At 35.9% G+C, this 25,754-nt stretch overlaps 1 protein-coding gene across 5 annotated transcripts in view; it reads right to left on the bottom strand.

Moving 5' to 3' along the window:
* Positions 1 to 25,754, bottom strand: part of LOC101894352 (protein outspread) — a 363,760-nt gene that overhangs the window by 154,247 nt on the left and 183,759 nt on the right. For all 5 annotated transcript variants that reach the window (XM_059130108.1, XM_059130112.1, XM_059130110.1 and 2 more), the window contains one exon: positions 14,078 to 14,158. In XM_059130108.1, coding sequence (XP_058986091.1) covers positions 14,078 to 14,158 — 81 coding nt within the window. The remainder of the gene's footprint in view (positions 1 to 14,077; positions 14,159 to 25,754) is intronic.

Below are 25,754 nucleotides of genomic sequence, written 5' to 3'. Positions count from 1 at the left end.
CATGCAATGCTAGAAACCTCAGTGGAAGCAGCAAATCGTTTGTATGGAGGTCAAAGGCATATTTTATCAAATCAAAGGTCTAAATATTTCAAATTGACCCGATATTTAGTTTGTGAGCGCCACCTAGTTATGGATGTATTAAAGCGATAACTGGAATAACTAGTGCTTAAGGTTTATGGAATGCTAGAGGGCTCCATAAACGCTGTCAAACGTTTAAATGGATGCCAATGACAAATCCTATTAAATCAAAGGATCAAAAAATTCAATTTGAGCCGATGTTTATTGATTGGGCGCCATCTAGTTGTGGTTATGGAAAAGTCAAGGATGGAGCAATCATGAATTAGGTTTTAGGAATCGGTAGATAGTTCATAGATAAAGTCGAACGTATGTTTGGAGCCGATGGAAAATGCTATCAAATCAAGGGATTCAAAAATTCAATTTGAGTCGATGTTTATTTGCTTGGGCGCCATCTAGTTGTGGGTGTGCAAAAGACACGGTTTAAGCAATCACGAATTGAGTACTAGGAATCGGTAGAGGTCTTCATAGATAAAGTCAAACGTATGTTTGAACGCCGATGACAAATCCTATCAAATCAAAGGATTTAAAAACTCAGTTTGAGCCGATGTTAATTACTTGGGCGCATCTACTTGTGGATATTGGAAAGTTGTGGTGGGAACAATTATGGATTGAGTTTCAGGGATTACAAGAGGGCTCCATAGACGCAGACCAACGTTTGTTTGGATGCCAATGACAAATCCCATCCAATACAACGATTAAATAAACATTTCATTTGAGGTGATGTTTACTGCTTGGGCGCCACCTAGTTATGGCTATATTAAAGCGATGACTGGAGCAATCAGTGGTATAAGTTAATGGATTGCTAGAGGGCTCCATGAACGCCGTTAAACGTTTGTATGAATGCCAATGACAAATCCTGTCAAACCAAATGATCAGGAAATTCAATTTGAGCTGATATTTATTGATTGGCGCCATCTTGTTGTGGATATTAGAAAGTTATGGCTGGAGCAACTATCGATTGAATTTCAGGGATTGCAAGAGGGCTTCGTAGACGCAGTCTACGTTGTTTGGATTTCAATGACAAATGCTATCAAACCAAGTTATCCAAAAATTCAATTTGAGCCGATGTTAATTGATTGGGCGCCATCTACTTGTAGATACTGGAAAGTGTGGCTGCAGCAGTTATGGATTGAGTTTTAGCAATTACTGTAGGGCTCCATCCACGCAGCCAAACATTTGTATGGATGACACTGACAAATCCAATCCAAGGATTAAATTAACATGTAATTTGAGTTGATGTTTACTGGTTGGGCGCCATCTAGTTGTGGGTATGGAAAAGTCAAAGATGGAGCAATCATGAATTTAGTACTAGGAATCGGTAGAGGGCTCCATAGATGAAATCTAACGTATGTTTGGACGCCGATGACAATTCCTATCAAACCAAATGATCCAAAAATTAAGTTTGAGCCGATGTTAATTACTTGGGCGCCATCTACTTGTGGATATTGGAATGTTGTGGTGGGAGCAATTATGGAATGAGTTTCTGGGATTGCAAGAGGGCTCCATAGACGCAGACCATCGTCTGTTTGGATGCCAATGACAAATCCCATCCAATACAAGGATTATATAAACATTTTATTTCAGTTGATGTTTACTGCTTGGGCGCCACCTAGTTGTGGGTCATGATGGGCCCAATTATGAATTGAGTCTTAGAAGCCTCTAGCGTCTCTATAGATATATGATTTTTGACTTTTGTATGAATTTCAATGACAAATCCTATCGAAGCAATCCTATTCAAAATTCAATTTAAGTGGATGTTTATTGCTTAGACGCCATCTAGTTGTAGCTATTAGAAAGTTTAGAATGGAGCAATTATGGATTGAGTTTTAGCAATTGCTATAGGGCTCCATCTACGAAGTTAAACCTTAAACAAATCCCATCCAAAACAAGAATTAAATAAACATTTTATTTAAGTTGTTGTTTACTGATTGGGCACCACCTAGTTGTGGGTCATGGCTGGATCTTTTATAAATTGAGTTGTAGAGGCCGCTAGACGTCTCCATTGATACAGACAAGCTTTTGTATGAATGTCAATGAGTAAAGAATGGAGCAATTATGGATTGAGTTTTAGCAATTGCTAACATAACAAATTCCATCCTATGCACGGATGAAATAAACATTTAATTAAAGTTGATGTTACTGATTGGACGTCACCTAGTTGGGGGTCATGGCTGGAGCATTTATGGATTGAGTTGTAGAGGCCGCTAGACGTCTACATTGATGCAGCCAAGCTTTTGTATTAATGTCAATAACAAATCCTATCAAACCAATCCCATTAAAAAATTATTGATAAGCCATGCGCCACCTAGTTGTGGGTATGGGAAAGTAATGACTGGACTAAATATAAATCGAGGTTTAGGGATTGCTAGGGAGCTCTGTATGGATGGATGTGAATGACAAGTTCAATCAGGGCTAAATGGAAGTTCAAGTGGGGTTACCGTTTACTGCTTGGGCGCCACCTACTTGTAAGTTTGCGAATGTCATGGTTGGAGCAAAAATGGATTGCTTTTTAGGGATCGCTAGAGGGCTCCATGGATGCTGCCAAACTGAGTAAAGTCAACATCAAATGTTTGGAATAGAACCACTGAAAATTAAGCATATTTGTCCAATTTTCATGCAAACTCGTCCGGCATGGCAACTTTGCAACTAGCTCCTTGCCCTACAGCCTTATTCTCACTAGAGTTTTTACAAAATATCTCTCGCTGGCTTAGTAACCGACCTTGACCACACACACCACAGCTTGCTGCTTCCCTTTTCGATTTCCCTGTATGGCTTAGCTTAGCTATGCTAGGCTCGCACTCTGCCAGCTTGAAATTGCATGATTTATTGCTAAATACAATTCGCAAACAATTACCAAAGCTGTTGAAAAAAATGAAAATACAAAACAAAAAAAAAAAAAAATCATTTTGAATTGAATTAAAAATTCAACGGCATCCAACAGCTATTGACGGACTGACGACGACGATTGTGTGGAACAAGCATTGAATTGGCTAATAAATTCATTGTTAATCTTGGGTTAAATGTTTTGGAATGGGGGGAAAATAATCAAAGGGAGCAGGGGCGTAGATAGAAATCTTTACGAAAAAGGGATGCTTTAGAAAATTGGAATTTATATCAAATGTAGACGAGGATATTTTGGTGACCCCGAGGACTTGGCAAGGATACACCTAGGAAATGGACAAAAAGTGAATACCTATAATTTTTATAAGAAATATATTTTTTTTTTAAGTTAGGACAAGGAAATGGCTGAGATCTGAGGTGTTGTAGGGGTTCACATAAGAAAATTGCTCTTCAAATGCATGCCTTGACATTTTCTGATTTAAAAACTCCTTGGATTTTTATAAGAAAGCTAGAAATCTATAAGAAAAAAGGGATTATTGAGAAATCGAGAGTTTATCTCAGGTTTAGTCGAGGATATTTTGGAGACCCTGAGGGCTTGGTAAGGATACACCTAGGAAATGGACCAAAAAGTGAATACCTTTAATTTTTATAAGAAATGTAAATTGATTTCAAGTTAAGACAAGGAAATGGATCTTCAAATGCATGCCTTGAAATTTTCTGATGTAGAAACTCCTTGGATTTTTTATAAGAAAGCTAGAAATCTATAAGAAAAAAGGGATTATTGAGAAATCGAGAGTTTATCTCAGGTTTAGTCGAAGATATTTTGGAGACCCTGAGGGCTTGGTAAGGATACACATAGGAAATGGACCAAAAAGTGAATACATATAATTTTTATAAGAAATATAATTTTTTTTAAGTTAGGACAAAGAAATGGCTGAGATCTGAGGTGTTGTAGGGGTTCACATAAGAAAATTGTTCTTCAAATGCATGCCTTGAAATTTTCCCGAATTGAAGTGATTATTGTTTTTATTTCTTTTTTTCCTGTTTCCTTCTTACCTCTGTATCTCTCTGAAAGATATTTCCCCATTTTTCACACGACCCTGTCCGATTTCTTCACCGCCTAGACCCCACCATGCCATTTCAGAAGTATCGATAGACAAAAAATAAAAATGATTTAAAACTTGTTGCCAAATGCTTGTAAATCATTTAATCAACACCTACGGTAAGCGTTGTTTCTGCTTCTATTGTTGTTATTATTGTTGCCACCATGGATTACCAAATAAATAGCAGTATTACAGATTCGCTAGATGCCAAGTACGGGCTTGCTCGCTGGTTACAATACAATAATGATGGCTACGATAACTACAACAATGTCATGTTACAAATGATACAATGTTTCGTTTTACATATTTGGTCGTTAAGTTAAATTATTTAATGGCATTTTGCAAGAAACGAAAAAAAAAACAACAATGCAGATAAAAAAAGCTGGAGCAGCAAGAAGCGGTTTCCAAAATAAAGTAATTTTTTTCGGAATTCGATTAGGATAAATAGTAGTAGTTATAAATGTCTCTTACTAAACAATAATCGTAGTTTTTTATTTCTTCAAGAAACAACTAATGTTAGCCTAAAAGTATGCATAATTCTATGCACCAATTTCTCTCTGCAATCTGCTCACTAGATTTTCTTGTTGTTTGTGTTAAAATCTCCTCGAAAATCCCTAATTTGTTTTGTTAGCAATTTCAGACATGGGGTAATCAATTAAAGTCATCCTAAAAGTATGCATCATTCAACGCAATAAACATCATTCAAGATATCAAACCAAAGAATTAACAAATTCAATTTGAGCCGATTTCTACTGATTGGGTGCCATTTATTAGTGAATTTTAGTCACGGCTGGAGCAATCACGGATTGAGATTCAGGGATTGCTAGAGGGCTCCTTAAAGTCAGTCAAACGTTTGTATGGATATCAATACCAAAACCTATGAAACCAAAGGTCTGAATGAAAAATAGATTTGAGCTAATGTTTACTACTTGGGCGCCACATACTTGTTATTCTAAGAAATCCATAGTTGGAGCAATAATGGATTGATGTTTAGGGATCAGCAAGCAGAACGTTTAGATATTCTAGTTATCAGTAAAAAAAATTCCATGGGATTATCCACAACGGTAATCAGCATTCTTAGTGAGGCTATAATGGGATTTTATCGACCACGTTAACAACTATCTAGCCTAATTTTTTTTTTTAAGTCACTCTTATAAATAATTCTCAAAAATTAATTTTCAAAAATCCACGCTTAATAAAAAGTTCTCAAAAAATAATTTTTAAAAATCCACGCTTTTCTCTCAAAAAATAATTTTTAAAAATGCACGCTTAATAAAAAGTTCTCAAAAAATAATTTTTAAAAATGCACGCTTAATAAAAAGTTCTCAAAAAATAATTTTTAAAAATGCACGCTTAATAAAAAGTTCTCAAAAAATAATTTTTAAAAATGCACGCTTAATAAAAAGTTCTCAAAAAATAATTTTTAAAAATCCACGCTTAATAAAAAGTTCTCAAAAAATAATTTTTAAAAATCCACGCTTAATAAAAAGTTCTCAGAAAATAATTTTTAAAAATCCACGCTTAATAAAAAGTTCTCAAAAAATAATTTTTAAAAATCCACGCTTAATAAAAAGTTCTCAAAAAATAATTTTTAAAAAATCCACGCTCATAAATCTATTAATTTTTCAGGATGGCTCTATTTGGCTATTAGACATTGGTATTTGCTCTTGTCTCATTTCTTATTTTTCCGATTAGGAGAAAAATTATTACAGCTAAAATTTGACATAAGGCCTGGAAGTATGCACCACATTTTACCTCAATTTCCACATAAATTTGACATCCGGGCTATAAGTATGCATCACACCTCAACTCCATTGCCAAACACACTTCCATTGCCCAAAGTTCCACTTTTTCTCTCTTCCTCCCTCTCTCTCCACAAACAAATATTGACCCTAAAAATGATTTCCCTTCACATTAAGCGTTTGTCACTTAGACCTGCCTTAGAATGCAATTTCGTTCGTACCTTGAACTATTTAATAAATCAATGGATTTCCACCCGCTGTCATGATTTGTAAATGTTTGTCCAACTCAAATTTCCACTCACGCAAAACATAAACGTCCGACACACCCATCTATCCACCAACCCACCCACTGTGTGTTGAACACTTTTGAGATGTGATGTGTTTGCCCTGCCTGCTTGTCTACTAGCTATTCAGTCAGTGATGTATAGATTTCAAATGAAACTGTCAAATCACAGTCAACCGTTATGTGTGCTAGGGTGATCAGAGGTTGAAAATATTTTTTTTTTCGTTAAGAAAAAGTGTCAATTGAAGAAACACGAAATAAAATAAGAAATGGAAAAATTTATAAATAAGTTTTGGAGGGGGAAGACAGCACTTCAAGGCCTCCAATAGTCAACAGGAGACCTTAATGTTTTCTATATACAGTTGTGAGACCTTAATGTCTTCTATAGATAATAGGAAACTTTAAGGCCCACTATAGACAATAGCAGACCTTAAGGTAATCCATCGACAATAGGAGACCTTAAGGTCATCTATCGACAATAGGAGACCATAAGGTCATCCATCGACGATAGGAGGAGATTTTAAGGTCCTCTATAGACTTGAGGAGACCTTAAGGTCCTCTATAGACTTGAGGAGACCTTAAGGTCCTCTATAGAATTGAGGAGACCTTAAGGTCCTCTATAGACTTGAGGAGACCTTCAGGTTCTCTATAGACTAGAGGATACCTTAAGGTCTTCTATAGACTAGAGGAGACCATAAGGTCTTCTATAGACTAGAGGAGAACTTAAGGTCTTCTATAAACCAGAGGAGACCTTAAGGTCTTCAATAGACTAGAGGAGACCTTAAGGTCTTCTATAGGCTAGAGGAGACCTTAAGGCCCTCTATTGGAGACCCAGAGGTCCTTAATAAACAACAAGAGATCTAAAAGTGTTCTATAGTCAAGAGAAGACCTCAAGTGCTCCTAAAGAGAATAGAAGGCCTCAAGGTCTTCTATGGTGAATAGAAGACCTCAATATCTCCTATCGACACTTAAAGTCTTCACAATCTCCTATCGTCAACAGTTTTTCTATTGTCTTATAAGACCTTGGTGTCTCGTTTTCTGGAGTATATATTGAGAGCTTTCAATTTTTAAAACTCATTGAGGCCTTCGAAAATCTCTCCCTATCTATAGGTCTTTTTCATTATAGCTGTCCTAGAGCTAATATAGCCATTAGGTATTCGAGAGGTCTCCACGTTGGCTCAAGTTCCAATCAAATTTTCCGCCACATTCGTACATTTATTTTTCACAAATTTACAACACTCCGCTGACACGTTCGACACAGAAGCCATGGCCAATGGCTTTTAATTAAACATTGATATGTGTGTGCAGAGAAATTCTGTGACTAATGTCAAAATTGGCTAACAACAACGGCGCAAAAAAATAATGGCTAAAAAATAGTTACCAGAAAGATATAAGGAAAGTCATAAAAAGAAAATTAATATGTTTTGTGGTATGTTTTTTGGCTACCGTATATGATTTGAAGATGATTTCACTGGCCACAAGGAAGAAGAGGAATAACTGATGACCAAGAAGACGAGAAAAACAGGAAAAGAAACTCTAATTGCAGTTTATTTGGGAAGCTGCTTTTGTCACTTTGGATGGTTGGTGGCAAGAGATTTGTGCTAAGCTATTAAAATAAATGAAGTTGATATGGGTTTTTGGTACAGTGAGATCGCAAAATTTGAATAAATGGGCTGCAATGGCTGGAGATAAGTCTTGCTAGAAAAATTACTCAAATTTATATTTTGGAAAAAACTAGCCCAAACCAATGAGAGCAATTGGGAGGTTTTTCCGAAGGTAGTTTTGAACTAGTTTACGCAAAAAAATTTATGCTGCAGAATTTCTTCTGATTTTGTTTTAGAAACCTGACCAACATATTCTCCCTCCTTCATCCCCTTTGATGTGTTCAAAAAAAGAAATTTTCCTTAACAAATCATGAATTGTCATCTGCTTAATTGACAGACCATATGGACAATTAATGTTTCTTTTTGGTGAAGACGAAGATGCGGCCTAGTCTCTGCAGAGGAAAAAAAAAACAAGTTTTGCATACCAGAGGAGGAAAGCTCCGCTAGTTTCTAAAAAAAAATACCAAACTATGATAAGCAACCGCAACACTCCCCACATTTTTGTTTTTTTTTTTTATTTGCAATTTGTCTCTATATCATAAGACGACCAAATGATGACCATAATCATCATCATGGAAGATCATAAGCTTAGGCAATATGACAAAGAATTTTAAGAGCAGAGATGACAACTGGAAACCTGTTTTTGTGTCCTCTGTTGTGGAGGACATATCTCATCCAGCAACCAACCAAATAACAACCACTTTTGTATGCAAATAGTACGAGGAAGCGGAAAATCTGCATTTCATCAATAAAGCAGACGCAGAAGAAGACGCACAAGTAAAAAAGAAGAGTTATGAAGAATGTGGAAAAATATTCATTAAAAAATAAACACTTGTCATTTGAATGAAAAGATATGCCTGGTCGGTTGGTTGGATCGAAATGACAGCCAGCAGGCTTTCAAATAATAAAATGATATTCGTGGATTGTACAGTGGTTTCCAAATGAAACGAATATACAGAAAACTTGATGGTCATATATTGTCAATAGAAATTTCCCTAGGCTCTCTGGAAGAGCTTGAGGTCTTCTAGGGTATCTAGAAGAGCTTGCGATCTTTTAGGGTGTCTAGAAAAGCTTGAGGTCATCTAGAGTCTCTAGAAGAGCTTGAGGTCTTCTAGGGTGTCTAGAAGAGCTAGAGGGCTTCAATGTTCTCTTAAAGAGCTTGAGGTCTTCTAGGGTCTCTATAAGAGCTTGAGGTCTTCTAGGGTGCCTAGAAGAGCTTGAGGTCTTCTAGGGTCCCTAGAAGAGCTTGAGGTCTTCTAGGGTCCCTAGAAGAGTTTAAGGTCTTCTAGGGTCTCTAGAAGAGCTTGAGGTCTTCTATGTTCTCTAGAAGAGCTTAAGGTCTTCTATGCTCTCTAGAAGAGCTGGAGGTCGTCTATGGTCTCTAGAAGAGCTGGAGGTCGTCTATGGTCTCTAGAGAAGATTGAGGTCTTCTAGGGTCTTTAGAAGAGCTTGAGGTCTTCTAGCGTGCCTAGAAGAGCTCGAGGTCTAGAAGAGCTTGTGAGTGTCTAGAAGAGCTTGAGGTCTTCTATGCTCTCTAGAAGACCTTGAGGTCTTCTATGCTCTCTAGAAGACCTAGAGGTCGTCTATGCCCTCTAGAAGACCTTGAGGTCTTCTATGCTCTCTAGAAGAGCTTAAGGTCTTCTATGCTCTCTAGAAGAGCTTAAGGTCTTCTATGCTCTCTAGAAGAGTTTAAGGTCTTCTAGGGTCTCTAGAAGAGCTTGAGGTCTTCTATGTTCTCTAGAAGAGCTTAAGGTCTTCTATGCTCTCTAGAAGAGCTTAAGGTCTTCTATGCTCTCTAGAAGAGCTGGAGGTCGTCTATGGTCTCTAGAGAAGATTGAGGTCTTCTAGGGTCTTTAGAAGAGCTTGAAGACTTCTATCGTCCTTAGGAGACCTTGGGGTCTTCCATCGTCCTTAGAAGGCCTTGGGGTCTTCTAACGTCCTTAGAAGGCCTCAGAATTTGTTATTTATTTTTTCCCACCATTTTCAATTGCTCCTCGTTTTTTAATTTCGCCGTAATCACTTAAAGCGAACAACATTATTGTCTCATGATGACGGGTGATGATTGTCCGTCATCATCATTATGAGAATCGTAACAATAAAACACTGATGGCTTATCGCAGCGACTACGTGCAGCAAAGCAAATAAACATAAATTTAATTTAAAAAAGATGTTAGCAGCAGACACAGAAAACACAAGCCAAGAAATCCGAAAAATGAGTTAAAGCAAACGAAAAAAAACTCTTATGGAAAATTTATAACGAAAGAACTTTCTTCTTTGGACATAAATTAGGGTTTGCAGACACAATGTTCAGAGTTTCCTGGGGTGTCTTACTTCGGTATTGCTTATAAAGATCGAAAAATGTAGATTGAAATTTTGGAGGGATGGAATAATGGAAATGTTTACAACTCTCCGTTTTTATCTGTTGGCTTAGATTCCATTGGTGAAAATATCTGGATAAGAAACCTTCAGGATAAAAATGTCTGCAATCCTTTCATCAATAAATTCTTTAAAATGTTGTCCTAAAAGTTTAAAATTCAGCGTCCATTTTACCATGAAATTTTGGAGGGATGGAATAATGGAAATGTTTACAACTCTCCGTTTTTATCTGTTGGCTTAGATTCCATTGGTGAAAATATCTGGATAAGAAACCTTCAGGATAAAAATGTCTGCAATCCTTTCATCAATAAATTCTTTAAAATGTTGTCCTAAAAGTTTAAAATTCAGCGTCCATTTTACCATGAAATTTTGGAGGGATGGAATAATGGAAATGTTTACAACTCTCCGTTTTTATCTGTTGGCTTAGATTCCATTGGTGAAAATATCTGGATAAGAAAACTTCAGGATAAAAATGTCTGCAATCCTTTCATCAATAAATTCTTTAATGTTTTGTTCGGAAACTTCAAAATTCATCGTCAATTTTTTATCATAAAATCATGTTAAGTTTAATTTTAAAAAGTGTCAGGGTACCACATTTCTTAGTAAAAATATCCTATACCCAATAAATTCCCATAGCTCTTCCTGATTTACGGGATTTTTTCATTTCCTGCAATCCCTAACAACAGCCAACAAATCACCGAAATTAAAATAGGTTGACAGCTGGTGTCGACACGCGGTCAGCCGTTTAAATTTAATAAAAATGAAGACAAGACAAAAAAAGCTTTCAGAAGTTATCATTGCACGCCTGTCGTCGCCGCTGCAAGTCAGACAATGTAAATAAAAAAAAAAAAAAAACAATTAACAACTGACATATAAATACTGCCGCCGCCGACAACTCCGATGCATCCGAAATAAATAAAAACATAATTCAAAAAAATGAACAGCTTGTAAACAAATGTCAAAAATTCTATACAAAAGAAAATTGCCCTACATTGAGGGCAGTGAAATAATGGGTTGATGGAAGTGTGGAAATGTGGAGCACTTTGCATTACTCATATAATCTTATGCGGGATAAGAAGGGAACTCAAAAATATGAGTAAACTTTTTTAAAAGTTATGAAAAGTATTTTGTGTTTTAAAATTAATCGTGGAATATATACATCTCTCAGAACTCTAGAGCTACATTATGATGCCGCTGAAGAAGATCTACAGGATTTGAAGATTTGTTTCATTAAAAAATGAAGCATTTTATGAATGTCATCAAAATGCTCCGATTTTTGCATTTTATGAACACAGTTCATAAAACATGTGAGAGAGAGAGATAGAGAGAGGGAATTGTCAACACTTGTCTATATTATTATATGTAGCACAAATAGAGAAGAGATTTTCAAAATGTACATGGAGAGTGTTGTCGACTCTCTTTATATTATGAACACAGTTCATAAAACTTAAAATATTATCTGTTTGGTGGGTATGAGATAGAGTCAAAAGAGAATTTTTGTGAGTTTTTTTTTTCTTATTGAAGTAGACGTTTTCCCGACTTTTTATTGGAACCAGCAGTCAAAACTAATTTATTTATTTACAAAATGATGAAAAATTGGAGTTACTGTATTTTATCAACACAGTCCCTAAAACTAGACCTAGGAGACAAACCAAAAAAATGCAAGAAATAGCTATAACTGTAAAATGGCATAAAAAATATTTTTGCTTTAAAATTCCTTTCGCAGGGAATCTAACCAGAGTGAAAGAATATAATTCTCATTTACTTCATAAAAATACATTAATAAATAGTTTTACAACTTAATTCGCCGAAAAATTTCAAATTTCGTATATGAAGTCTCCAATAGGTACTACAGCCTGTGACAGAAAGTTGCAGGTCCAGGTCTTGGTATAGCGCCGATATAACGGTACCGTTATTTTGACGATTTTAAGTGCATCATTCACCGGTTTTGTTTTCAAGTTTTAATATTGCAATAGATTATGACAAAAGTTAACTATGCAGGTCCACGTCTTCGTATAGTCCACAATATAACGGCTATATTCGGTATTTTTAAAACTTTAACAGAATTTTTAATGGACTTTAGTTTTTTTGGAAATTTCCAAATTCTTTCCGAATGTAGTTTTTTTACATTTTTTTTTTTTTGCTTTAAATGTAATCTTTAGTAAACATTTTAAATTAAGCAACTAGATGAACGAAATAGCTTAATATTGTTCTGATGGTTCACTTTCCGCAGACCTTGAATATTCCAACAGGACTAAGCGCCATCGGACTCAGTACGCGCCACCTAAGAATGGTTACAAAATGGTGTTCCTCGCTTCATTTCCAGCGCACAATGGCCACCAAAATCTCCGAATATTAATCCGTTGGACTATTGAGTCTGGAGTATTTTGGAAAGCAATGTAGGCACTAAAAAAATATCAAAGTGTCGAACACCTCAAGCAAGCGCTTCGCCGGGAATGGGCGAAAATACTGCAGAACAACATTCGGGCAGCGTGTGACGGTTTCATTGGCCGTTTAAATGCCAAAGGTGACCAATTCGAACAAATCTAAGCTTATTCTAAAGTTTGATGCTATTTCCGACATTTTTTTGGCTTTCATTCAATAAAATTTAAAAAAAATGTATAAATTATGGCGTTTGATTTTGTAGCAGTTTTTTAATCTCGCCCTGTATTTGTTATTTTGACGATTTTAGGTGCATCATTCACCGGTTTTGTTTTCAAGTTTCATATTTTAATATTGTAATAGATTATGACAAAAGTTGCCTATGCAGGTCCACCTATTTGTATTGACCCCAATATAAGGGCTATATTTTTAACGGATTTTATTTATTTATTTATTTTTTGTTTAAATTTTCAAATAAGTTCCAAATGGTGGAGAGTATTCTAAGTTCGGTTTCGGAACTTAATGGTTTTTAACTTTTTTTAATTTAATCGTTCGTAAAAAATCTATATGGTAGTTAAAAATAAAGAACTAGATTAACGAAATAACTTAATATTGTTCTGATGGTTCATTTTGTGAAAAAGTTCATTTGAACTAGTTCCTATAGTCGACATAGTTCACAGATCGATTCATCTTTTAAAATTTTGTCATTTCGGTAAAGCTGAGTTGGTAATATATTGGTAGAGAGTTCGTTTCTTAGTAACTAATGAAAAAGGACGATTTTGACTAACAAAAATCAGCTAATGTTTGCAGCAGAGCATTAAAATAAACTAGGAGTTCAAGGTCTCTGTAATATTGAAAATAATTCCTAAGTAATTTGCTAGTTTGAAGCTGGGCATAAATGTTATAGAATAGTTCGCTCATTAATAGAACAGCGAAAAGTAATGTTTTTAACTTAACTAGTTCAGCGACTCTTTTCAGTATAATTCTTCAATCGAATTAGATAGTTGATAAAATATACAAACCATAAGTCTTTAATTACTTACTTAATTTGCCCCTGGGCTTCCATTTGAACTCAACCACAACAATCAAAAAGGTATTACTAAGTAGTAATTTCTGAGCTATACATCAAAATCTAAGTGTAGCAATTTATAGTTCGGTTGCTCTTAAACAACGAAAATAAACAATTTTAGCTTAACTAGTTCAGTGGTTCCTTTCAGTGAATTGTTAAATTTAACCTGGTGATTCGTAAGCTACACGACATCAAATATAAGACTTCAGTCATTAATTTAGCTCGCCCTTGTGATCTATAAACTTTAATTTGAAGAAGGAGGAGAATTCCAGAAAATTATATACATGGGTTTTTGAGTAGTGGTTAGGGAGAATTTAAAAATCTGTAAACGTGTTTCAAAAACGAAGACGGAGACCCACAATGGTCTATAAAAGTGGATTTTTAAGAAGGATTTTCCGAAGAACTAATGAAGTACACTTAATGGTCTATAAACGAATCTTTAAACAAATTTTTTAAAAAGTACTTAAGGAAGATTCCTGGTGGGAGTGTTTATTTTCTAGAGGGAGAACCAAGCAGACTTTTATCGGATTAGCAGATTTGGCAGCCATATTTTCAATTTTATTATTTAAAAATTAGTTGTAAAATCAATATGAACTTACCTTTGTTCTATAAAGAGGATTACTAAAATCCCAATCTGGTGCTACAAATAAATATCCACATTTCGATACTTTACGGGAGGCCTGAAATAGATAAATTAGGAAAATATTAGAATTTCGCACAACTTTAAATTGAAATCCAATAAAAAAAATAAAGTTTGAATCAAATTAAAAAAAGGATAAAATATAAAACAATAACTACCGAATTTCTATATCCGAAACTAAAAAAAAAAATAAATTATAATTTGTAATATTTCTGGACATGGATCTACATTCAATCCATTGATCAAGGAGCTGTAGTGGGACTTTAATATTGACAAAGTAAAAAAGCAGCTAAGTTCGACCGGACCGAAATTTTTATAGCCTCCGTTGAAAATAACTCAAAAATGAAAACCTTTATATTTTGGCTACATAGAGAAGACATGGTGTAATTTTGCATAATATGAAATCTGAAGTAATTCCGGTGAGTAATGCCGCTAAAATCATGAAAATACCGAATATCTGGGAGTACCGTTATATGTGTGCTATAGTAGGTGGTAAAGTACTCTCGAAGAACTCCTTCTGTAGAATTGCAAACAATTCCATCTTCGAACTTGATCTGCCTGAAGACTTGTAGTTTTCCAGCCAAATATAAAGAAATTACACCATCACGTTGGAATTCCATCACTAATATTTTTTCTGGGAAATTCTCAACAAAATGCTTTTGTACGACTGTAAACAATATCTTGAGCTGTCACTGGAATAATTTTAATAGCTGTCGGACGAGTGGCTTAAAAATGACAGCAGTCCGAACTTGGTTGCAGTTTTTTCATCTTACCATGTATATACTTTGTTGGGTTTAAAATTATTATTTCGATGAGTTACAAACGCAAAGATAAATTTAATATGCTCTCAATACTATGTATGGTGGATTGTATAAAAAGCAACAATTTGCTGTCAACATTGAAGTATTAGAACCCAAATATATGTAATTTTCAAAGATCCGTCGTGGGTTCTCCGAGTATGGAAGTGGTAACAAATTGGAATTACATCTTGTCTAAGAGTCATAAGGGGGCTCGAAGAATTAAAAGTTACATCATACAAACTAGTCGAACTAAAAACCCGTCAGGGGACTAAGGTTGTTTCACACTCCCTTCCACCGAAACTCCAAGGAAATATTTTCCCGGGCCAGCTCAGCATCATATCCACATACGACAAGTCCCGACATTTTGTGAAAACAGTAAGTCATACCAAGCTATATCTGAATTGATATAAGTACACTATTTGATCGTAATTAAAAATATACCGGCAGATGTTGAAAACCTCATAACTGGTGGCTAATTCCGATTCAAAAAATTTTTTATGTTGGAAATTTAGAAAGTAGAAACTATACGAACGCAAAACCCGTCATGGACCTTAGGCTGTTATACACTCCCTCTTACCCACAAGTGAAGTGAAGCAGCCTAAAGCCGCAATAAATATAAGTCTACTACTTGAATCTGTACTCTGTAAAGTTAAATTTATTAGAGCGCTACACTACGAAATTGTAAACGAAAAACTACCCATTTCACTCTTCATCACTTCAATATTTTCTGTATCAAACCCTACGCTCCGTGAGCCTATCTCAGCGACCGTAGGAAACTCGTCGTTACCATTGTTACTGATAAATCGACTTAGTTCCGATCGAATAAAAAAAAACAATATACCACCAGTTGTTTGAAAATCCCATAACCGGTAGCTAATTTGAATTCAAAAATGTTTTTTGTTAGCCCTGCATAAGCTACTGGTAGCAAACTAGCTTCTGGTTTCGGAAAATGCAGCTACTTGAAAAAAAAAAAAACAACAAAACACCGTATTCAAAATAGTCTGCTCGAGTAAATTACATTTAATGGAGGGATTATTTTTAATGCATTTCAGTCAGTGCTCACTTCTGGTTGATTGTTTGTTCGGTGGTTCGTTGCTTGGTTGGAAGATGACAAACAATTGGGCCAATTTGCCTCGGTGTTAGTTGTTGGTGGAGACAAGAAAGCAAGTCCGTCTTTCCATCATTCACAAAAAAGTGTTGCAGTTGCTAATGATTAACACCAGCACCAAAGGCAAATTTTCGAGGGGGAATCGTAGGCAATTATTTGTGGAAGGTTCGGTAAAGAAGGAACTATTTGTTTGCTGTTGTTAATGATTACTGGACTCATTTGTTATTAATATTATAATAAGATTAAATTCAATAAAATTACAGGAATGAAAAAATTTTCTTATTTTTAAAATAAGAAAAAAATCAAACCCCAACAAATATCGATATGTCCAGAAGAGAACACTTGGATGTAAGGACGGACATCTATGCAATGTTGCCTATTCCATGCGTCAATAGATAAGAACTATTGAATGACTGCGATTTGGTTAAGTAATCATTAAGTAACCCATTAATTGCAAATATTTCCAAATAAAATCTGATTTGAAACTGAAGCCGTATAGAGCGGATGCTTCATTCTCAACATTTGGTCCTTCGAGCCGGATAGATTTGAAACGACAACCGAGATGGAGAGTTCTCTTAGTTTAAGTAATTCTAAAGTGAAAATATTTATTAATAAAATCAGGTTTGAAACTAAGCCCGAACCGAGCGTTTATATCATTCTAAACAGTTGGTCCTTCGAGTCGGATAGATTTGAAACGACAATCGGGTCGGAAGGTCGTCTTTTCATTTCATTTCTTTTACATTTGGTCCTTCGAAAAAAATTTGTTTTTCCACTACCGCTCATGGCTACCGATATACTCATAAAGAGACCACCTGAATCAAAGGATGATCATCCATGTTAGATTGCCTAATCCATGTGTGAATAGATATGAACTATAGTATGGTTGCGATTAGGTTTAGTAAAGTATAGTTTAAGTAATTCTTAAGTGAAAATATTTATAAAGAAAGTTAGTTTTAAAATCGAAACCACACCGAGCTATTGCTTCATTCTCAAAATTTGGTACTCATTAAGAGACCATCTGAATCAAACGACGATTATCTATGTTAGGTTGCCTAATCCATGTGTGAATAGATGAGAACTCTTGCATGACTGCGAATAGATTAAGTAAAGTATAGTTTAAGTAATTCTTAAGTGAAAATATTTAAAAATAAGGTCAGTTTTGAAACCGAACCCGAACCGAGCAATTGTTTCATTTTAAAAATTTGGTCCTTCGAGACGGATAGATTTGAAACGAAATCCGAGTCGGATTTCATTTTTACATTTGGTCCTTGAAAAAATTAAATTTTCCCCCACCCGTTTACAGTTATCGATGTGCTCAGTACGAGATCAATTAAAAGAGGTAAGAAAGCTGTAAATTCGGCCCATGTGGAGCGAATTTGGCAATATAAAAAAAAAAAAATAAATAAATAAAATTCGTTAACAATTCTTTTAAAATCTTAAAAATACCGAATGTAGCCGTTATATTAGGGTCTACACGACGACGTGGACCTACATAGGCCACTTTTGTCATAAGCCATTACAATATTCAAATGCGAAACTTGAAATAAATCAGCCAATAATGTAGCTAAAATCACCAAAATACCGAATATCAGGAGGTACCGTTATATGGGGGTTATAACGAAACGTGGACCAGCACAGAAAAATGTCTGCCACAGGCTGTAGTATCCATTGCGAACTTCAAATACGACATTTGAAACATTTCCGATGAATAATGTCGCTAAAATTATTAAACAACTGAATATCTGGAGGTTATATGAGGGCTATACCAAAACGTGGACATACATGGTCCATTTTCAATACCAAAACACTTGCATTTTTTATAAACCTATATCATTTCGTTCGGAAGCTAGAATGATTTCCACAGACCGACAGGCGGGCGAACGGAGGGACGGATGGACATCGCTAAATCGACATAGAATTTTATGCTGTTCAAGAAGAATATACAGGGTAAGATAAAAAAACTGCAACAAAGTCAAACGCCATAATTTTTAATTTTTTAATTTTTTTTTTGAACGAAAGCAAAAAATGTCGAAAATTGCATCAAATTGTAGAAAAAAATTAGATTTGTTCGAATTGATCACCTTTGGCACGAAGTATGGCCTTCTAACGATCAATGAGAAACCGTCACACGCTGCCCAAATGTTGCTCTGCGGTATTTTGGTCCATTCCCGGCGAAGCGCTTGCTTAAGGTGATCGACACTTTGGTATTTTTTAGTGCCAACCTTGTTCTCAAAATACTCCAGACACAATAGTCCAACGTATTGGTATCTGGAGATTTTGGTGGCCATTGTGCGCTGGAAATGAAGCGATGAACCTCATTTTGTAAATGCTTGCGTGACCAAGGCATTAATACACCCTCCAGAATATTTTCGCGATAATATTCGGCATTTATTCTGATGACACGGTCGATTAATACGAGCGGAGAGCGACCATCGACTGTTATGGCGGCACACACCATCACGATGGTCGGCGCTTGAGTTCTGGTGGCCTAAAGTGCACATTTTCAGCTGACCTCTTTGGCAAGTAAACAGGATCATTTTGTTTATTTACAAACTGCTGGGCAACGAATGTTTTCTCATCGGAGAAAACAAAATTCGGCAGATCCCCACTTTCGGCCAAGCGAAACAACTCTTTAGCCTTTTTGAGTCTATTTTCTTTCTGTTGCAGTGTAAGTTCTTGCACTTTTTGGAATTTCAATGGCTGGCATCCCGAGCTAATTTTTCACTATTCGTCGAATGGAATATTGCGATATGTTCAGCTCACGAGTCATTTTTCGTCCACTGCGGCGCAGGTTTCGATCAAGTCTCTTCTTTACTTCTCGAACCATTTCTGCTGATGTTGCTGTTTTCTTCCGTTCACTTCCTAGACGTCGGGCTACGTTACCAGTATCGTAGTAACGAGCGATGTTTGGAGACACAAAAGATTTATTCACATTTAAATGCTGGAGTTTTCTAACGGTAGCCCCTTGTGATTTTCCAGCCAAAATATAAAAAAATCATCACGAATAACTTTTTTGCTGGAAAATTCTCACCAAAATGCTTTTGTACTCTTGTAAACAATATAATGAGCTGTCACTAAAATAACTTTAACAGCTGTCGAAAGAGTGGTTTAGAAATGGTAGCAGTCTGAAGTTGGTTTCAGGTTTTTCATCTCACCCTGTATATACTTTGTGGGTCTAAAATGTATATTTCGAGATGTTACAAACGGAATGACACATTTAATATACCCTCCATAAAAATCACATTTGAAACAAAACACGAGCCTAGCGGTTGATTCATTCTCAATATTTTGTCCTTCGAGCTGGATAGATTGAAAACTTACACCCAAGACGAAGCAGGGTGAATGAGAATTGATTGTGGGGCGCTTGAGTTCTCTCTAAATCACCAGGAAACTCGATTGTAAATGAGGTTGCCGCAAGAATTCTACAAATTATTTTTATTATTATTTTTTGATTTAAAAGTATTCTCTGTTTCAAATCTTCTAAAAAAATATTAAAAAAAAAAAAATAAAGATTTGAAAAGTTTCAATTTTCCCTATTTTCAAATCATGTTCCCATGTAAAGTTTTTTTTACACATTCAACTGCAGGGTTAATTGGATTCTCCCCTTTGGCTTCGATTATTGTATTTAGTACTCAAAATTTATGTCATAGATCACTTTGGTGTGAAATTTGTCATTAAGACAAACGCCCTTTGAGCGTGATAAATTAGCGGGAGACAACTGATTAACCTAACTGGCATTTTGCCCGAAAAGCACGGGCACACAAAATAATCTTAAGCTATTTATCACCGCCAAAAAGAAAAAAAAAAAAAAGAAATGAGTCACCTGAACAAAAGGCATGTACATTTAGTTTTGTTAAAATGTAAGGAATGAACCCCCCGCAGAACGGCAGAGGAGGAGGGAGCAAAAAAAACGTTATAATGGCTGAAACGTGTTAAAAATCGTGTTATGAAGTTTTGTGGCCGATTTGTCGTCGATGGCGGCGGCACAACATTAAGAAATAGTGTGGCTTAAACGATTTTGACGATTTTTTTTCTTTTGTTGGCCAAAAAATCATTTTAATCTAAATCAAAGCAAAATAACTAAGGAAACAGGGGCGTGGGATTAAAAGCTTAAAGGGGGCAGAGATAGATGATACAAATATTTAAAAATTTCCCCTTTTAAAAAGGGAAAGCAATAAAATATATAGACGACTTGGAAAAAATTATTATTTTTCTCAAGAGAAAATGTCTCCCCCTAGATCCACGCCACACCACTATTTTAATCCATTTTTTGGACATTTGATAGAAACATAAACGAGAACGATAAAAATTGCCCATAAAAAGGGCACTTGGATTTTAGTAGTTTAGCTTAGCCGAGGTTTCCATGGCAGTAGCCAGCCACTCCATAGCCTACATTGTTGTGGCCATTATTTTTTAATTGCATTTGGAAAAAAAAGTTATGTTTTTTTTTTTCTTTATCGAAGTTCATAGATATTTGCCACAACTCTTATCAATTAATTAAGTTCACACCATTATCTATGGCTATATAAAGTAACATGGAACCCCGTAATTGACCATTGGATCAACAACAGCAGCAATCATGTCATGATTGTATTTTTATTTTTTCTTGTTTTATTTTTGCAATTTAGCGAGGCTTTAAAGTTAATTTCCAAAAAAAATTGGCATGACTTCGGAACAATGGTAACAACAACAAGCAATTGTTCATTCAAGAGTTTCCATTATGGAAAACATGTGGAAAAGATTTTTTGGTTTATGAGACTTTAAGCCAATTCATGTGGACAATGTGATACAATTTTGGGCAAAATTGCTGGAAGTTATGACAGCGGAGAAAAAAACTTTATGTAGCAAATGAAAAATATATTTATAGATACATAAAAAATTTCCAAGGTTGGATTCATTATACGGTGCGACTTCTTCCCTATTCGCTGCAAGATTTGTATACCCTCCACCATACTATGGAGGGTATATTAACTTTGTCATTACGTTTGTAACTCCTCGAAACACTCATGTCAGACCTAACAAAGTATATATTCTTGATACCCAACGAAATTGTTTGAAATGTCGTATTTGAAGTTCGTAATGGGTGCTACATGGATTTTATTTTTTGAAAATTGCCAAATTCGGTCCAAATGGTGAGGGTATTCAAAGTACGGCCCGGCCGAGCTTACTGCGTTTTAACTTGTTTATAATTTCAAAAGCCAGCCTGAGGTATGGGAAATTCCAAGTGGACTTGATAGTATTCGTTTATAGATCAAAGCCCCAAAGAGTCACATTCGTATTGCCACCCTTTTCCTCCTCCTCTCTCTCGACTATCACTAAAACTATTGCTCTCTAATATTCTCTCACTCACTCCCACATTAGCTCTAACGTTGTTTTTAGACCCTCAGCCATATGGCTAGAGAGGATATACAGGGTGAGATGAAAAAACTGCAACCAAATTCAGACTGTTGTCATTTCTAGGCCACTCGTCCGACCGCTGTTTAAATTATTCCAGTGACAGCTCATAATATTGCTTACAAGCATTTTGGTGATAATTTTGGCTGGAAAACCACAAGTGGCTATCGTTAGAGCACTCCAGAATTTAAATGTGAATACATCTTTTGTGTCTCGTACCATCGCTCATTACCGTGATACTGGTACCGTAGCCCGACGTCAAGGACGTGAACCGAAGAAATAGTTCGAAAAGTAACGAAGCGATTTGATCGAAACCCGCGTCGCAGTGGCCGCAAAATGGTTCGTGAGCTGAACATATCGCAATATTCCATTCGGCAAACATTAAAAAATGAACTCGGGGTAAAGCCATTGAAATTCCAAAAAGTGCAAGAACATACACCGCAACAGAAATTAAATAGACTCAAAAGAGCTAAAGAGTTGCTTCACTTGGCCAAAAGTGGTGAACTGCCGAATTTGGTTTCCCCGATGAGAAAAGATTCGATGTCCAGCAGTTTGTAAAAAAAAAAACAAAATGATCGTGTTTACTTGCCAAAGAGGTCAGCTGAAAATGTGCACCTTTGGTTGGCAGCCAGAATTCAAGCGCCGGCCATGGTGATGGTGTGGGCCGCCCTAACAGCCGATGGTCGCTCTTCGCGCTCGTACAAATCGACCGTGGCATCAGAATAATAATATCGTGAAAATATTCTGGAGGGTGTATTAAAGCCTTGGGCACGCACACATTTTGGCTGCAGACCTTGAACATTCCAACAGGACTCGGCACCATCACACTCAGCGCGCGTCTCCCAAGAGTGGTTACAAAATGAGGTTCCTCGCTTCGTTTTCAGCGCACAATGGCCACCAAATTCTATGGATACCAATCCGTTGTGTCTGGAGTATTTGGGAAAGCAAGATTGGCACTAAAATATACCAAAGTGTCGATCACCTCAAGCAAGCGTTTCGCAGGGAATGGGCCAAAATATCGCAGAGCAACATTCGAGCAGCGTGTGACGGTTTCATTGGCCGTTTGAAGGCCATAATTCATGCCAAATATGACCAATTCGAACCAATTGAAACTTATTCTAAAATTTGAGACTATATCCGACATTTTTTGCTTTCATTCAATATTTTTTAAAAATGTCAAAATTATGGCGTTCGACTATGTTGCAGTTTTTTATCTTACCCTGTACGGCCAAAATATAAAATGTGATGTAAGAGTCCGATTAACTTCAAATTTCACACATACCATTATTTTTATTAACACAAGGTCTGGTCTTAAGATGGAATATATCGGTCCACTCCCCTTCTGCCAACTTGCAATTTTCAAAAAAAAAAAAAAAAAACAAACATAAAAAAAACATATATATATTTTCTGCAGAGAAAGAGAATCAATAATCCGATTTTGCTCCGACTTTGCAAATCCTAATATTTGTATCAGTTCTACGTCAGGTGATCAAATGGACAATATCGATCCACTCTATCAAGTACCTCCCCCACAAATGGTCAAATTTGCAATAATTATAACTCTTATAAAATGGAATGTAAGACTCCGATTGTCTTCAAATTACACATCTCAATATTTTTATTGACCCAAGGTGTGGTGTAAAGATGGAATATATCGGTCCACTGTTTCTGGCACCTCCTCCATAAAAGGTTGAAATTTTCAAAAAAAAAAAAATATTTTTTTTTTTGCATAGAAAGAGAAGAAATAATCCGATTTTGCCCAGGCTTTGCAAATCCTAATATTTGCGTCAGTGCTAGGTCAGGTGATCAAATGGACAATATCGGTCCACTCCATATTCCATTATAAAATGGAATATAAGAGTCCGATTATCTTCAAATTATACATCTCAATATTTTTATTAACCCAAGGTCTGGTGTGAAGATGGAATATATCGGTCCACTACTTCTGGTAGCTCCCCCACTAAGGGTCAACATTTTGAATAGCCATGGAGGTCCTAAAACGCGAAATTAGCATCCGATTCCATTCCGACTTGGTTCATCTCAATATTTCTATCAACACAAGGTCTTTTATAAAGATGATAGAGATCGGACCATTTCTTCCAGTACCTCGAAATTGTGAAAACCAACTCGATTATAAAATCCGAAATATGCATCCGATTCTCTTCATATTTTATACATCCCATTATTTCTACAAACACAAGATCTGCTGCGAAGTGGGAATATATCGGTCCACTCCTTCTGGTACCTCCCCCACAAAGCGATCAAAAATTTGAATATCTGGAAGCTCATAAAACGCGAAATTAACATCAGATTCCATTCAGACTTGGCGCATCTCAATATTGCTATCAACACAATATATTTTATATAGGTTATAGAGATCGAGCCATTCCTTCAGGTACCTCCCTCACAAAGTCTCAATCCAAAATGAACATCCGGTTCTCTTCACATTTCACACGTGCCATTATTTTTACTAACACAAGATCTGCTGTGAAGGTGGGATATATTGGTCTACTCCTTTTAGTACCTCCCTCACAAAGAGTCAAAATTTTGAATAATTACAATTCTTATAAAATGGAATGTAATAGTCTGATTGTCTTCAAATTACACACATCTGAAGATAATATGCATACATCTGTGAACCCCCAAAAAAGTCCCTTAATGAATATATACCAACTTATAGCTTACACTCTAACCATTCCAACAGAATTCGCTATTATTTTTCCTGGATATGGATCTTTGAAAACAGACAATTAAATATCGTACCAGAGTTCTTCTTAATTTGATACTTCTTTTAAGTATCTGGCCTTCAGCCGGGGCTTGAGATTTTATCCAACACCGGCTACGCGAACCAATTTTTTTTTCTAAATTTGATTCTGTTTTAGGTAGCCGATATTTTATTCTTCTCGGTGTGTCCAACACCGGAGTAAAGAAACATCTCAAAGCACTGAACAGAATCGAGTCGTACTAGTTTAAGAACTTATATCCCTGGATCCCAGAGAGATAATAACACGTATTGTAGTATTTTGGAAAGGTTATAGTGTAAACTATAATTTGCAGGATATTTCGTGGACTCCCAAAATGAGTTCTTTTTCAACTTTTGAGGGATTTTTTTTTTAAATCCGGGTCCAAGAAATCAGTATTTTTTAGGATAGGTATTTTAGGTAGGTAGGTATTTTCATTAGCTTTCAAATGATACCTTCATAGGGGATATCGGTAGTTCCGAGTCTTTTCCCCGGAATTTCGGTTCAAATATCGGAGCACCCGGTTCCGTCCTTCAAGAAAATAAAAATACCTTCCAGAAATCAGGGCACGAATACCACCCTCTGGAGAAAATATCGTAAAACTCGAGTTAAATGTTAGACAAACATTTTGAGGAAACCTGTGCTGTAGAGTGCCCTACAAATTCTCCTTAACCGTTCTCAAACATTTCGAAAAAATTGCACGCACACAACAAATACTTGAACGATTAGTAATGCAACAAAAAATCGCTTAATCCGAACAAGTTTAGCGCCAATTGAGCCAAAAGCTATCTGTGAACAAATTTCGTGGTTAGTGGGTCGTCACGTCACGCTTAAATTCGGCGACGGCGGCGGTGGCAACTTGTCAGAAATAATTGACACTGATGTGGGAGAATTTCGTAGAAATCAAATAAATTAGCAAATATTTTTTCCATTTCGTGGTAAACTATTCAGAACATGTCCAAATAAGATATTTGTCGGTGCTGTTGTGGTTGCCGTATTTTTAGCTTCTGTGTGCATGCCTTATTGAGTAACAAATAATTCATGATGGACGAATAACAAAAAAAAAAAATGTGCCAAATGACAACAAATTGGGAAATTTTGTTGTGAGTAATTAATTAATTTGTTGGCGAAGATGGCTAATAAATAATTGGGGTATTGAGGGGTATGGTTATGGAGTGTGGTTTAGTTTTGAATGGTGTTATTCGGTTATTAAGACAAGTTGGTTGGAACGTTTTTGGCTAATTTATTCATTCCGTTTGTAACACCTCGAATTCTTGAACAACATAAAAGTCTACATCGATTTAGCGATGTCCGTCCATCTGCGGAGATCACCCTAGCTTCCGAACGAAATGAAGTAAGTTGATAATATTTTACTCAAATATGTATTATGTCTGCAGGACTTTCGGTATTGAAAATGGGTCATGTAGGTCCACGTTTTGGTATAGCCCCATATATTTTTATTCGGTGTTTTGATGATTTTAGCGACATTATTCGCCGGAATTGTTTCAAATTTGGTATTTGAAGTTCGTAACGGATACTATAGCATATTTCCCGATATTCCAGATTTTGATGATTTTAGCGGCAATATTCACA

The sequence above is a fragment of the Musca domestica genome, unplaced genomic scaffold, assembly GCF_030504385.1.
Source record: "Musca domestica strain aabys unplaced genomic scaffold, Musca_domestica.polishedcontigs.V.1.1 7, whole genome shotgun sequence".
Classification (NCBI taxonomy): Eukaryota; Metazoa; Arthropoda; class Insecta; order Diptera; family Muscidae; genus Musca; species Musca domestica.
Note: the sequence above shows the minus strand (reverse complement) of the source record. Positions and strands in the feature narration are given on the sequence as shown.